General features: G+C 44.8%; 1 protein-coding gene across 1 annotated transcript in view; it reads right to left on the bottom strand.

Annotated features, from left to right (window-relative positions):
- Positions 1-14,237, bottom strand: part of TRMT61B (tRNA methyltransferase 61B) — a 356,558-nt gene extending 342,321 nt beyond the window's left edge. The window contains exon 1 of the mRNA XM_069608720.1: positions 13,112-14,237. Coding sequence (XP_069464821.1) covers positions 13,112-14,143 — 1,032 coding nt within the window. The 5' untranslated portion in view covers positions 14,144-14,237. The remainder of the gene's footprint in view (positions 1-13,111) is intronic.
- Positions 14,238-16,626: the final 2,389 nt, after the last annotated feature.

The raw sequence follows: 16,626 nt of genomic DNA, 5'->3' as shown, positions 1-16,626 counted from the left end.
AAAAGTGCTCTTCCTATGAGATATATATATATATACATATACACACACACACACACACACACACACACACACACACACACACACACACACACGTGCATATACATACACGCACACACACAGTTCGAAAATTAGATTTAATGGCAGGAGCTAAAACTAGCTCCTGTTGTCGGGCATGACCCAGTAGGCAGGAGCTACAGTAGAGGAACCAAGAGCTACCGGAGAAGCTCCTTTAACTTTTTGTCCATTGTGTACGAGCTAGTGTAATTAAATGTGTATTAGATGTATTCCAATTGTTCTTTAACAACATTCTTAAGTACTCAAAGTTAATGTTGCATGTACATGTTTGGAAGGCACCACTTGGCCCTAGGAGCTAGCTGTTAACCAGGCTCTACTATGCTAGAAGCAGGAGCTTAAAAGCTCCCAGCACCCCTCAATTTCGAACCCTGTACACTTGTTCATCTTTTTAGCCCATTAGTTTATTATTCTGCAATAAATTGTTCTTTGGTTCTGGCCCTTGTTAGGGGAGTTTTCCCACTTGGAGGTAATACTTTATTAAGCTATTCTAGTGGTTTGTAGATCCAACTCTTCATATCAGTTTGCACTACCCCGAGACCTTGGTAGAGTGGCAGAGCAGTCAGGCTTATCTTAAGAGGAAGATGTGCGCTGTAGGTAAGTACACTGAACCTAGTTAGTAATGAACATCAAAGCAACACTACACATTTATATTAAAAAATGGATATTTACACAAAAGTCACTGTTAAATACCGAGCACAATAAACATACACACATATGTATACTTTACAATACTTTCAAAAGACCACTTGTTGTTATTTGCTGAACGCGCACAATTGTTACAGGAGTTTGACAGGTCTACCGTACTATCAGTAATAATTCGCACTCACAAAGTAATACGGTAATTGCATTTAGTCAGTATACACATACAAGATACTGATTTTTGGGAATGAAAACATGTTATCCTAGCAGAGCTTCAGGTTCTAGAGGCGGTTTCCCTGCACAGCAAGTCTTCAAGTCCAAAACGCATCGCTAGCTAAAAGGCAGTTCGGAGAGGCTCAAAGTCTTGAAAAGCAGCAGAAGTTAAATGTTCCTGTGGATACTTTCTAGGCTTTAGGAAAGAAGACTTAACCAACGTTGGAGTCCTGTTAAAGGACTCGCTAAAAGAACACAAGCGGCAGCTTGAGTCCGAGGTAAGAGGGGGTTGCCCTGGACACCTATGTGCACGCCAAAGCTCTGGAGCAACTTTATGGAATATGGTAAGCAATACCACCCCCCTCCCCACAGTACCTTAGGTTAATCGTTTGTGGTAGATGCTCCGTGATGTTGCAGCTCTGGATACAACCTGCAGATTCCTTGCTCTGACGAAAAGCAGGACAATGGACGTGGTCTTTCAGCAGCAGTCTCGAGGGAGGACCTCTGGCACAGTTTACACCAACTTCTTTGGTTACTCTGCAGTTTTGGCACCTTTTCTGCAGCACTTACAAAGGAGGCCATTTGCCCGGTCAATTGTCTTCAGTTTCTGCAGTCCCACTACAGTATGCTGCAGCACGCCAACTCTCGCCTCCCCTCCACGTCTGCTCTGGGGTATGTCTGCCAGCCTCACTCGCCCATTCTCGGTTTGGGCCAGTTGGATTGTGTCTCCGAGTGTCCTTGAAGCATCAGCAAAGACTTTGGCGGATTCAGCCTTTCCACAAAGATGCACTCAAAATGGGAAACAGGTCTCCTGCTATTGGGGTTCCGGAGCTCTGGAAACTCACAGGACCTCAGGAGATGGCTCAAATCAAAGTTTGTCTTGGGACTGTTTGTTCCCATCAGTCAAAGGGAAGGAGTCGTCCTCTTCGGAGTTCTTCTGTCACACAGAAGAGACGGGGTCATGACAGCAGTGGTTGCTTCACGGTGTTGCAAAGTAGAGCAGGAGTCTCTGGTCATCTTCTTCTTAGGTTACTTCAGCTTCCAATGGTCAACTTGCTTTTCACTCCAGGAGCCTCACTTTTTATCCAGTTCCAGCACTCACTCCTCTGCAATCTTCCTTAGCAGTTTACAGAAAGGAGCATTTGGCTGTCCAATCAGGACAGCCAGATCCCTAGTGGGAGCTGCTCCCATTCAGGCACTCTGGCAGACAAAGGACAGAGGGGTGGAAAACTCCCCCCCCCCCCACAACCCCTCCTACCTGCCCAAACACTCTGGATCCAGAGGATTTGTGGACACCCAAGGGTTGTTACTTGGGTGCCACTATTGTGCACTAGTACCGAAGCTATGGACATAGCCTGCGGTAGAAAAATCACACAATAGTTGTTATAACACGTCCACGGCCACCAGCCATAACTAGGAGATTGTCTGTGTGACTAAAAAGTCACAGGAGCAGAGAGAAGGGAATACTAGGTATCCCTTTGGCACTCCACATAAAATGGTGTGTGCCCATCTCTCAGACTATACAGTTTTTGGAGACATACTAAGTATCTCTCTATCCTTAAGAACTGTAGTTACTGTAGGATATAGAAATATAATCTTAAAGAAATATAATCTCAAAGGAGGACCAAGGGTCCCTAGCAACACTGGCCATAAGTAGCTGTGCACTGCAATAGTAAAATACAGATGCCTTTAAGAGTTAGGGAGGAAAATAGACCCCATAGGATAGGTACAATACAAAGAATAGAGTTCCAAAAGACAGAGCCCATAAGAATGAGTGTGTGGGCAAAGGCTCCACTCAGGATTTCAGAAAAAGATCCAGAAGTCCAGCAAAAGTGCTGGGGGTCTCACTAGGCGACGGAATGAAGCATAAAAATGATAAATCTCCCCAACAGCCCTAAAATGGCAGGCCCTGCCAGAAACTACAAGACAGCCTTTCGCTTTTGACAGAAACTGATTAGTTACCGGCCTTACCACCTGTCAGGAGCCGGAAGGTTTATTAAAATCCCAGGACAACAAGCACCCTCAATCCTTTTCTAGACTGCTGAACGTGGCACTTTCCAGCCTGCCAGCTCACCGCCAGCTACATAGCTTGCCTAGAATATACCAGAGCAGGGCTTGGAGTGAATGACTGGGTCTCCGACTTACCACCTGACCTGGGCTCCTGCCCCACTCTTAAACCTTATGGGCGCCCCGCTCAACAGCCTCCCAGGCAAAGAGCAGTTGGCATAGGATCTCATCTGTTTGACTGGCTCGCCCTCAACACCTATTGCTCTAAATAGCAGACATCAACATACAAATACTCTGATCTCCAATACCACTACTGTGATTCAGGACCATCATCCACCATACCTACCATTGTCTTCGGGAGGATAGCTCAGGGGCAACGTGCTCGCCCTGGAAGCAAGACGACAGAGCCACACAGGTTCGATCCCCAGGTCCACGCTTAAAAACCTTTGGGTATTAAGCGTGTTATAAATAACTTTTCATATCTTATCAGTAGAATTCGCTTTGAACAAATCCAACTAATTAACTAGTTTAGAGGGTCGCCACTGGATTACTGTACTACTACTGGTCACCACTGGCCTGGTATTTCATTGTTTTGAGTGCCAGTGTATATTGAATTTGTCACTACCAGCCTAAATTGTAATACTTGGTTGCTACCCACCTGCGTTATCACTTAATTGGCCACTGCCAACATTCTGTGCGCCCAAATCACAACCATCCTTACCACACTAGCATCAACCTGTCATTACAAAGCGCTCATCCTCTCCCAAATACTTTCTTCACTATCTACCCACCACCCGCTGCCTCCAAAGGCCCTTCATTTCCGAATCCCAACTCCCGCCATTCCTCCTATCCTATCCCTCCAACTTCTTTCTCTCATAAAATGTACTTGCACACTGAAACCACGCCACCATGAACTCTTAAGAGCATAGCTCCCCTTTGTGGAGACATCTACAGCAAAAGAATGAGGACTAAAATAAAGTACAAAGTAAAAGGCAGTCTCGGCAGAGCAGGAGACACCCCAGCCATGGATGTTTATTTGTTGGAGATTTGGCTCTTGCTTACTGTCACGATTAAAAGGATGCCTGCATAGATGCAAACTTTACTCACCATCATGTCCAACTAGAATGCCATTACATATTTTCTTTCAGCCACTGCGTGACAACCCAAAAGTACAAGGCTTAAACGAAAACCAGAGTTATGCTCCATTTAAAACGTAGGCCAAAAACAAGTATTTCTTTCCCAAGGAATAAGGCATATAGAAACCCATAGAAAGTGTACTTAACAGTGAACATGTATTTCCTATTTTATGCCCATCTTTAATAGGTGTTTTTTTTTAGTACACAGATTAACATTGGTAAAGCCTGCCACAGCCAGATATCATTTCCTGAGCCTATAGAGAACAGCATCCTTTTCAGTGACTGTCTATTATGTATTTTAGAGCGTAAAACGAATTCATAAAAATGTGTACGGCCAAGTGCTGCATGATGGGCAACATTGTTATTTCACAGATTAAGATTGCACAGGTTTCATTTTTTTTTTTTAATATCCTTATTATATTTTCAACAAAACATAACTCACATAGGTTTCCTTGAATTACAATGGCACTAGTTAGTTCAATAACAATATATTAACATTATAAGCCTATATCTACCACCAGTACCATAAACTTACTGGATGGCATCATCTTGACAAACGAAAGCCTTCTTGCGACAATGGATGTAGAGGCACTTTATCCGTCAATACCACAACAAGGGGGACTAGAGGCAATACGAGATATCCTGAACACTAGAGAAGACATCAATACCACTCCAACCCATTTCATTCTGGAATGCACAAGACTGGCCATGTCCAAAAATTTCTGTTTCAAAAACAATTCTATAAACAGATTAAAGGTGTGAGTATGGGGGCTACTTTCGCCCCGGACATTGCTAATTTGTATACGTCAAGCTATGACAAGAACAATATATTCACTATGGAAAATCCCTTCCTGGAGAACATCACCCTATGGAAACGATACATCGACGATATTATCATCGTATGGAAGGGGACGTCGCTTGAATCACTAAGTTTCCACAACTGGATAAATACAAGAAATTCACACATCAAATTTACCATTCATTGGGATAACCAGCAAATAGATTTTTTGGACCTTCATATTTACAGAACAGGCAACCAATTAAAAACAGAGTTGTTTCGAAAACCCACTGATCGTAATAGTTTATTACACTTTCAGAGCTATCATCCGATGGGTTTAAAGTACAATTTACCCTACGGGCAGTTTCTCCGTATACGCCGAAATTGCACAGATCTGGAGAAATTCCAACAACACGCGGATGGATTGACCAAGCGTCTCATGGATAAAGGGTACCCAAAAAAATCTATTAGCCAAGCAAAAAAAAGAGCCAGACATACAAGAAGAGAAATATGTCCAGAGAATAAACCAAAAAAAGAAATGGGACGGATGGTCTGTGTCACCACGTTCGGACCCCTTAGCCAATTGATCCAAACACCATCAAAAAAAAACTGGCACCTGGTCAAACATCCAGGCACCCTAAATAAAAGTACCATGTTTTGCTTTCAAAAAGAATAAAAATCTCCTGGTACATACATTCATTGAACCATCGCCAAGGACACCGAACACCCTATGGGATCTACCGCCTATAGTTGGACATCATAAATGTGGACACTGTGTGGCTTGCCCCCTTACCCTGCAAAAAAGAACATTTGAACATGGCAAGGTCAAATGGGAGATGCAAGATTTCACCAACTGCAACACGAAGGGGGTGATATATATATCATACAATGCCCCTGCGGCCTACTTTATGTAGGAAAAACAATACGTGCTATAAAAATGCGCATTTCGGAACATCGTTCCTGCATTAGGAACAAGGTAGCTGACAAGCCCCTAGTTGAGCATTTTACTCAAAAAAACCACAAAGACATTGATCTGAGATGGTTTGTCATCCAAAAGATCAAACCAGCGATACGTGGGGGAGATTTGAATAAAACACTCACACAACTTGAGCTGCGCTGGGTCCATAGATTGAACACGGTACATGCTGGACTCAACATATCAGTGGAGTGGAAGTCTTTTTTGTGAATCTCTACACTAATAATCATCAATGTATTGTACAAGTAACTTAGGTTCAGCAAAAAGCATTTGTCGACTAACATGTTCCCTTCAGAAATTGTGTGTTTTCATAGAGATGTAAGGACATCTTACGTACCATTTTTTGCCAACACATTGACGAAACCAATGTACTGCACGCAAAATTGTGACTGATTTTGGACAAACGCAATTGTTTGTTTTTGATACGTTCCGGTCAAAAATATGTGATTTTCTGATAGAAATGTTATTTAAGGACAACATACGTCCCGTTTTATTGTAAACAGTGGTGTCATTTTATAACCATAAATGCATCCATTGCCATTTTCTTGTCTCAGTGATGACATTTAGGTGTTATACACGACTCAGAGCACCCTATGAGTCGAATTGAACCCTTACTCGGTCTCCCGCTTTTTCTTCAAAAAATGAAGAACGGTCGCCATGGCAACCAATATTAACAAATAGTTTTAAATTACCTATTTGAAACCTGTCACACACGGGATCCACTACAATTAATTACCCAATCATTCCGAGCATCATACATGTGATTCTTTTTTAGCTAATTGTAACACGGTTTGACATCGAGCCCCACCTAAGATGGCCGCCATATAAATTACCACGGAGACCTAGCAACAGCGTTACCAACGCCATAGCCAGGTCTCCCTGCACAATACAGTGACTCAGCGTTCAGCACACCCCAGCAACAGTCAGCGAACAGGCCCTGCACAGTGACAGGTAACGCTGCCCCTCTACAAACCTTTTAGAGCTGTTGACGTGCCGTGATTGATCAAATCAATAATTAGACGCCTTTACCCGATACAGGCGTACCCTGCTGAATCTTTTGGAAATCCAGTTACCAGGTACACTCAACATTAGAGTCTCACCTCCGGCTGAGAGGTAAGAGCCCAACAACTGTAAACAATTGCATATATTGCACCGAGTGAAAAGTAGCGTGAACCGCTCGAAAATGTATTCCCCCCCCCCATCTAATAGGAATTCCCGTTTCTTCTGTTTTTATAACAGGATTACGTAGAAACTAGCCGTTGTGGCTCGTGTCTTCTAAGTTACTAGACCTGTGGAATTAATACACCCACAGGTAAGCAGTGTGACTTTCCACACATTGCATGATTTATTTCAAATTAAATTACTAATGCTCAAAAACTCCCCTGACTATAGTCTCCCTTGTCACTTACAGCTCTGACATCAAAGTACAGACCCCCGTCCTGACGAAGGCCGTACATCATACGTGGCACACTAACTCCACCTAGAAACGGCTGAAACACTGTGGTGTCGACGCATTTTTTCCAACTGCAGCTTAGAAATGCTGCTTTACGCAGAAAAAATTATTTATGTTTTTTTGAAAATGTTTATGTGATGTTAAATATGTCCACATGTTTGCTACCTTTATGTGAACTCTATGGTCAATGTTATTTAAATTGATATGATCTCACGCACACTAATTTGTTTGTTATACTAAGATAATCTTTGGTCTAGTGTGGTGAAAATATCTTCTGTACTCCGGAATTACTCTGTTTTTCTTTGTTGATGTCCATTCTGGAGATTCCATTTTATGTTAAAATTCAATGCCTCATATTTATAAAGAAACAAGATTGATTTCATACTGAGTCTGAATAAGTTATTTAGGCAAAGGGGACTATAGGTAGGAGCATCCTAAGAGCACTTGTGTTTTGTGGACCTATTCAATTGTAATTTTTGATTTCTACGAACCCTCTTGGGTAGAATAGGCTCCCCTCCAGGAGCCCAATTTGTTGGAAATATATCTAGACCATAAAACACCCTCACACTAATAATTCTAATATACTATCATCCTATGCAACAGCAATAACAAAGCAACTATAAAATCCACACCTACACAGATAACACATCACAAGAAACAGAGGTAGAAGAAAAGAGAAAGCTTTTTTTTTTTAAAAAGGGGGTGGGGGTTTCATTTTAACTAAGCGGGTCTGAAATATAAGAACAGAACTGAAAAAGTTTCATTTTTCAGGCTTAACACATAAAAAGCCTGTCTAAGCCTAAAAATGCACATGAAGGGCGCACACACCCATACAAAGGACCCTTCGGTCCAGTTTGGGCAGGCTCTAAAGATTATATAAACAGACCCATTGCCAAATGTATTTAATGGGATCTTGGGCTTTCGGCTTCAAAAGTGGTTGTCATTGTACGTCAAAAGGTCCAAGCATATCATAAAAACTGCAGTAGCCCAAGAGGTCAAGTGAAAAGTTACTGAACTCTATATGCACAGCAACCAGACACCTGCTATGAACAAACTGCAGACTTACGGGAGCCAATGCAAGCAAGCCATTTTTTACATGTACATGGTTTACACATTCACAACTTCACACATAAACAGTGGAGCTAAGTTGAATCAAGGACATTTATTAAGGTGACTTTTCTCCAACTCTAATACTTTGGTGCTGGAGATAAATAAGTGTTTGGAAAAGTGATTGATAAATGTCTGTTAGGCAGCTCCTCTCTGGCATCATACTGTACTGGTCTTGGCACCGGATATTTTTTGAATAGAGAAATGCACACGTGCATCTTGTGAAAACGCCATCCATAAAGTATTCTGTGTATTTAAACTGATGAAAACCAATAGAAGTGTTTAGAAAGTCTAGTATTTTGAATACAAAATGTATATGTAGACTGTTAAACTTAAGAGTCAGTGGGCCTCATTATGACATTGACAGTTCTGTAACAACGGTTACCGGACCGGCAAAGAACAAGTTTGCGGGCGGGAAGCCCTCTCACCACATGCCAGGTGACCTGGTAGGCGGAATGGCACCCGCCCGCAGACTTTCACGGTAGCACCGGCACCGTTATTAACAGTGCCGTTGCTACCGTCCTCCCCATTCCCATTGAGTCCTATGGGGAGTTACGTTTTCCGGGGCCTGGCTTCAGGGACTGCCGATTCCCCATTGCCAGGTGCAGGAAAAAGAGCACAACTCCGGCAGCAGCCTGCTGTTTTTAGCGGCACGGCTACCGCCGGAGTTATGAGGCCCAGTGTCTTTGTGGACTTAAACCAAATTACCTGCCTATATGAATTTCACAATTACAAGTATTGGATTTGCTATACATATATTGTGGTGATCTTCACAGTGAAAAGATGGAGACCACCTTAGTTGAAGTTCCATTATTCTATTAAAATAGATTTCAATTTTAACCACCTCACTGTCTGTTCTTTGCCCAGAATTGTGGGGTGGGATTGTATACATGGGAATGCGACACTGGCATATTACATCTACCTGAGCTAAGTCCATAAATAGATACAAATATCAAATACCCCCTCCTCATGGCATCCCAGCAATCAGACACTGGGGTCTGGATTGGATACCCAATATGGGTTGAACACAACCCTAATCCTTACAGGTCATTAGGATTTCCCACATGCCCACCTGTCCGTAATGACAATCACCAAAAATCAGAATTACGTCAAATGCTCATATCAGAGGCTGAAAACACTAGTTGCAAGCTACTTACTTGCCAGCCATCACTCCAGAGTTCGAAACGGAGGGGAGCTGAGAGCCATTTAGCTCTTGCTTGTAGCACAAAAAAGCCTGGTTAGCTTGACACCAATAGCTACCAGGAGCTAGTTTTGTTTCCTCAAGCCAACTGATACCAACAAACATACTTATGTGACATTAACTATGTGCATTTTGGACAATCTATAAATGAGCATCAGGACACCTATTTATATATTTATTGTGCATGTGTAAGGCACTTATAGATCAAGAAACTGCGTTTCAAAAACACCCACAGGGCAAAGGAGAGGGAATAAGGAATACAATAATGATGAGCATTAGGCAGAGGCGGTCCTACTAGGCCTTGTGAACATCCGGAACGTGCAAGTGGAGAGACAAAGAGAGGACAGGGGGCAGGTAAGTGCAACAGGTTCCACAGAGGGGAACGTGAAAGAGAGCCAGTTGCAGGGCAACTGCCAGGCAGTGACCACTTGGTAGGAGAGTGGTCACCTGCAAGTACAGTAAGTGCGGACCTGTGAGACAACACAGGCCAGTGGGTGTCCAAAGGCAAGTGCAGAGGCTGCAGGCTAGGTCCCAGGCCACCAATCTCAGCTACGGGGGTCAGCAAGGGAGAGAGATGGAAGGAAGAGAAGAGGAAAGTCTTGAGGAGCTTGTGGAATTTGAGGAGATACGGCTCAAGACTGATAGGAACGGGGAGGCTGTTCCAGAGAAGGGAGCCGGCTGAGGAAAGATTGACCGCCCGCTCACTGCTTAGAGAAGCGATTGACAAGCAGAGAGTTGGAGACGGAAGATCAGAGAGATCTCGAGGGAGAGTATTTGGTGAGAGCAAAAATTGTGGCCCGAGACAGCCATGTGGATGAAGCAGACGAATTTCAATGTGATCCTTGCAGCAACCTATACGACGTATAAAGCATAAGGGTCATAAATAAGGGACAAAATGTAAAGTTTGTAGCTTATGTGGAAGTTAAATCTGCGGAACACTCTGTACTAGGTCCTAGTTCCCCAAGTTGTAGCTCCTGCTCACTGGTTAATGCAGGATACCCAGGAGCTGCTTTTAACTCCTGCTTATCCAATCTATATTTCGATCCCTGCACTCGCCATCTCCACTCTATACATACACACAGCACACCATGTCTTACTCACAAGGAATCAAATATCACTAGCCAATGGCTAGTGGAGAGTGCCAATTTTGCCCGCTGTTCACACGATACGGGCACTCATGCAGCTCTCCATTCAGAATTTGCAACCTTCTTACGATATCCTTAACGAAGAGGTGGCGAGTCAGATTCCTGATCAGCAAGACCACTGCGCCTCCCTTTCCCTTCTGTCTTTGTTTATTTTCTGAGCACATCACCATTAAACTCTTTGCACTATAGCTTATTTTAACCCCTTGCACCATCAACTCTTTTCTTTCTATTCTTGATCATATACTCCTCATCAGTCAGTCTTTCTTGATAAAGCAATGTTTAAAATTGCACTGCCCTAGAATACAAGGATCCTTTCCTTATATGGGGTAAAAAGCAAGCTTTTCAGCTATTTCGAATATGCACAGTGCATTACTGTTTGTCTCTGACATGGGGTGAACGTCCAGTGATGGCTACTAGGTGGTGCAGTGCATGTGTGGCTTTTTAGCTGCAACTGCCTATTTTACCACATTGAAGGATACAGGGCTTTTCCCCGCCTTGCTTTTTTCAAACACACCATAATATGGTTTGTGAAAGGTAAACATGCCCAAATGCAGATACCACGACAATTTCCTCAGATGGAGCAGAAAGCAAGCTTTGCAGCTAATTTGCATACCAATAGAGTATTGCTGTATAGCTCTGATCTGGCAATGAATTCAAGTGATTGCTGCTGGGTAGCGCTGTGGATTTGTAGCTGAAATGGCCTATTCTACTGATACAAACAGCTTCTGGAACTTTCGGTCTGAAACTCTGGCCATTCTGGGAAGATAAATATGAAAATTGAACCCACAATGACCCTGGACCTTTCAATTACTTAAATTCTGAGGGTGTCGGAACACCGCTAAAAAGCTGTGGCTGCTGAGCGTCGACAATTGTGCAAAAAAAGAAGGGTAAGCACCCCCTTTTGCATTAACTTACCTGGAAGACCCCATGAAATTGAGAACAATCCGTGTGGTCATGTGCCTTAAACAGACATGCAAATTAAAAGCTTTTTGTTAGGCAGAAACTAATGTTAAGTGGCATCACAACCCTCTATTTCGTTTCCTATGGTCTCTTTCCTTCTATACCCACTGTCATCTCTTTTACCCACGGTAAGTAGCAAGCGTTGTAAAGCACTGCTTCTCTTACCTACTCATTTTTTAACAGTGCGTCGCTGCTTCCTAGCAACATTTAAGTTATAAAAATGAACTACATGCATGCATACTCTATGCTGTCTCAGCATAATACGAAAGAGATGTTCATTTATTTTCCTGCAGAAGGTCATTAAATATGCAATTACTTGCGCTGTAAATAGATTGCTTCTTGGTGCCCTATGTCCCGTTTTTTATTTCAACAACAAAACGTTATGGGAAAAAGGAAAAGAAAATTCGATTTTGGCTACAACAGGTTGGTTTGTGGATAACGCACAGATAAAAGATATATCCAATGCATTAAGCATGTGCGGGCAGGGGTATTATACGCGTCCACTAAGTTACACAGCTGGTGGGGCATCGGCTCATATCACTATGACGAGACATTGCATACCAAAACGATTAGGGTCAACATCAGCTGGTCAAATAACCAACCACCCTTTTCAGTAGATGGACTGATTTCGCAAGCTTGAGCCTCCAGGCTACGAAGAAGGGGTTACACCACACTATGCCCTGAGAGAAACATACGTTTACTCCAGCTTTCACAATTCACCCAATGCTCTCAAAAGACAACCCTCCGAACTCGCAAAGAGCGTGTGAGCGTGGCCTGCAGCTATGTGGTGGCAGTGCTGCGTTTTCTCAGAAAGCCCCTAAAGTTAGTTGATATTAATAATTTAGTGGCTGTCTGAGAAACACAGTGCATAGGTTCCAGCGCCATTCTGTTCCAAAAACTGCTCACTAAATGAGTCGGTGTAATGGCATGTAGGCCATTATATCCTTCGACACTTACCCCGAAATCGATCACATATATTACAACATTAAGTTTCAAACATTCAACAACAAAAAAATTCCAAAGAAAATTCTACAACTCTTGGGTTGTTAGCAGTGCAATCAACCTCGAGTGAGCGAGGCTTACAGCGATTTCCTACGAAATGCATAATGTTAGCATTCAAGGGTGAAAGAGTTCAATAACATTTTACCAGAAGGAGCCATAAACCAGAACCACGAGTACAGGTTTACGGTCCCTTCTAGATCCAGGTTCTCACTGGTGCTGCGCCTCCAGTGGGGTGTTTTTGGGACACAAGGAGAAGCTGCTCTTATGCCTGAGATGCATGCAATTATGGGTTCAACATTAAAAAAATATATAATATGTAGCGGTTAAGTAACCAGAACATGATGTTGAAGGTCAAAAAGTTGGGAATCTATGGAGAAAAAGAAGACTGCAGAAGACAACTTAGAATGCGAAGGTCGCACCTTAGGGTAGGAAATCGTAGGTCCTCTTTTCATGAGCAGCACATACTCGTCCAGGGAGGGCCTCCTAAACATCAGTGGGAACCCAGTTGAGGTCTTCAACATCTGCCCAGGCACTTTGCCATGTATCTCCTGGTGACTGATCATTCCCCAGTTACATAACAGCTTGCTCGTTTCCGTCAGGGTAAACATTTTTTTAAACTCCAAATAATACTTCTTGTGGTACTCTGCCAGGCACAGGTCTCCTACTTTAAAGACAGAGCCTTGGCCGGCCACGGACGTGCAATCTAGTCGCTCTTCGGCCGTGGTGGACTCGGGGTAGACTGCTGAGTTCACTGGGGCTGGCTGTGTGATGATGTTAGAACTCATGTGTGCTTCTTCTGTGGATGGCTTTAGTCTTGAAGAAATGGAAATGCTGCCAAAATCCATGTGTCCATCATCTACTGTAAGAGGCGTTCTTTCAGGGAGGGGCTGCGAGTTGCTTTGATTGATTGAGGGTTGTGTGCTCGATTGAAAGGAGTGAGGATCCAGGGATTCGTCACCTCGTGTACAGGGGTCACAGGGCATGCTGTGGGTGTCTTCGTCCACGGGGATGTGTACACTTGCACGAGGGGGGTTGGAGATTGCGCTTTGCTCTTTGGATACCTCGTTCTCCGGGTGCCCCGGTGCGGTTTGAAGGTTTAGGGAGATGATGCTGGTGTTTGCACCGTGTGTGCTGAGAGCAGTTACCTCTTCAGACAGCAGCTCCGCAGGGATGAGCCGGCTGAGCCTTTCCAGAGGAGAGAGCGCCCTTCTCCTCCGCCTGTGTCCCTGCAGACTTGGGGCGGGGGTGAAGGCGGCAGGTTCATCCGAGGAACCACCGCCGCCACCTGCACCATTGCTTCTCCCATTACTGTCTTGGCGGGAGCTAGAGAAGAAGGCTCCCGTCAATCGATGCAGGGATTCGCCGCCCACTGGTAGACCCAAAGCGGCGCCCTGCAGAAGCAAAGCCCTGCACAGGGTCTCCGGAGACAGCCGCCGACCACACTGCAGCATCCTGACATCAGCTCTCTGCACACGTGCAGCTACTATAACCCCAAGAGCTATCCCCAGCGCTTTCCTACTGTAGAGTCAGAGAGCCGGCCAATCTAAAACATAGAAGACAGACTACTAGCATATTACTGCGCTCCTTCGAAAGAGGCAGAAGATTATTGCTCTACTGCGGCGGACATCTTGAAATGGGTCAGTCTTATGAATTGGGTCTATTTGGTTACCAGAAACCAAGTGTGTGCATTACAAAAATATCAGAAAATATTGTCTTTTTAAAAGACTGCGCTCTCGTATTTCTTTAGTGTTCGCAATTATGAATCCTCACATTTAAATAAAACGAGCACTTTTATTAAGTATGTCTAGAAAGAATTTTAACTGTCTTCCAGGGCTTGTATCAGTATGTAGAGGGGTTATGGTGCCGGTCAGGGGGGCCGACTTATGAATTTCCGGGGGGGGGGCAAATACAGGACACGCCCACCTGGTGCAACGGCGCGCGCGGGGGGCTTGGGGGGGCACGTGCGCATGGGGTGGGGACAGGTGCGTGCGGGGGTAGGGGGAGCACTCGCGGGGGGTGGGGGCGGTGATGGGCACGTTGGGGGGTGGGGGAAGCGCGCACGGAGGGGTGGGACAGTGGGGGGGCACGCGCAGCGCAGTGCAGAACAGTGGAAACATTGGCTAGCATGCACTGCATATACTAAAGTCAAGAAAGAAGGAGATTTAAGCCATCGAGTTGCATTCCAGTAAGACATCACTGCCCCTACTCCACTGCTCTATAATCGTCCAGGTTGTAGTAGCCCTCCCTCAAAAGGCAGAGCAACACAACTAGGATGGGAGAATGAAATGCTTGCTAAACAGAAGGTACAGCTGTAAGGTGGAGTACCACCACCACCACCAAAAAGAAGTTCCCGATTCAAGGGAAACGAGAAGTAAAGACGTTTCCCGATTAAAAACTACCAAGCAAGACGTGTGTGGTGCCATAGTTAAGTAAAACATCAACAATTCAAACTTACAATGGTGCTGCTGTAGAATGGCCAGCTACAAGTGACATGAGTGTGCTGAGCGGATGAGTGTGCTGAACACAGGAGTGTGCTGAACACAGGAGTGCATAGAGCGGATGGATGCGTATAGAGCGGATGAGCGTGTAGAGCGGATGAGTGTAGAAGTGCGGAGGAGCGTGTAGAACGCAAGAGCGGATGAATGTGCTGACTGGATGAGTGTCTAGAGCGGATGAGTGCGTATGAGTGAACAACTTTGTAGAACTGATGAGTGCATATAGCAGATGAGTGCGTGGAAAGAACGACTCCATAGAACGGGTGAGTGCGCAGAGCGGATGGGTTTGCGGACCGGATGGGTGCGCAGAGCATGATAGGTGCCCACAGCGTGATGGGAGCGGAAGAGTGCGCAGAGAACGGAGGAGTGTGTAGAACAGACTAGTGTGTAAGAGCAAATGAGTGTGTAAGAGCAAATGAGTGTGTAAGAGCGAATTAGTGTGTAAGAGCGAGGAAGGGTGCGTAGAACGGGTGAGTGAGTAGAGCAGGCAAATACGTAGTGCGTGCAAGGGCATAAAGCGGATGAGTGCCTAGAGCCGACGAATCAATAGAAAAGACGAGTGCGTAGAGCGCATGAATGCATAATGCGGATGAGTTGTGTGTTGTGGATGAGTTGAGTAGAGCAGACGGAACGGGTGAAGTATGAGTTGCGAAGAGCGGATGAGTTGCATAGAGCGGACGGAACGGGTGACGTATGTGGATAGAACGGGTTACATATGTGGATAGAACGGATGAAGTAAGTGGAAGGTACTGAAGTAACATGTGAAAAGTATGGGTGAAATATGTGGAAGGTACAGATGAAAATGTGGACGGTTTTCATAAAACAACTTAAGAATTTGTGGAAATTTGTGGTGTGCTGCCTGATTTAAAACAAATTGCTTTTACCCACTTGAACGATCCACGGCTCGAAAGCCGGCATTGCGAGCTGCCTCTGTGCTCCTGCCGGTGCCCGGCACCCGCTCGCTTCCTGGAGGAGGCAGAGCCACAGTGACACGTGACCAATCACGTGATTTTCATCGCCCTGATAACACCGGGGCTGCCTGCCGAGCGGTGTGTGCTGCCTGATTTAAAACAAATTGCTTTTACCCACTTGAACGATCCACGGCTCGAAAGCCGGCATTGCGAGCTGCCTCTGTGCTCCTGCCGGTACCCGGCACCCGCTCGCTTCCTGGAGGAGGCAGAGCCACAATGACACATGACCAATCACGTGATTTTCATCGCCCTGATAACACAGCGGCCGCCACCCTTGCGTCGTTAAACCCGTCAGGGGTAAAGGCCGGTGACTGTTGCGCGGCGTTGGCAAGACGATAAGACGCTGAAACCAACACAGATTGAGCCGCATAGTACTGCCCCCAAATCCAAAAGGGAAGAAAGAAAATAATTAGTGGAGACTGCGGGCAACTAGCCTTTGATCCACTACAAGAAACAACGGTCTGGGAG

Source organism: Ambystoma mexicanum, chromosome 4q (genome assembly GCF_040938575.1).
Source record: "Ambystoma mexicanum isolate Mex_15411 chromosome 4q, UKY_AmexF1_1, whole genome shotgun sequence".
Taxonomy (NCBI): Eukaryota; Metazoa; Chordata; class Amphibia; order Caudata; family Ambystomatidae; genus Ambystoma; species Ambystoma mexicanum.
Note: the sequence above shows the minus strand (reverse complement) of the source record. Positions and strands in the feature narration are given on the sequence as shown.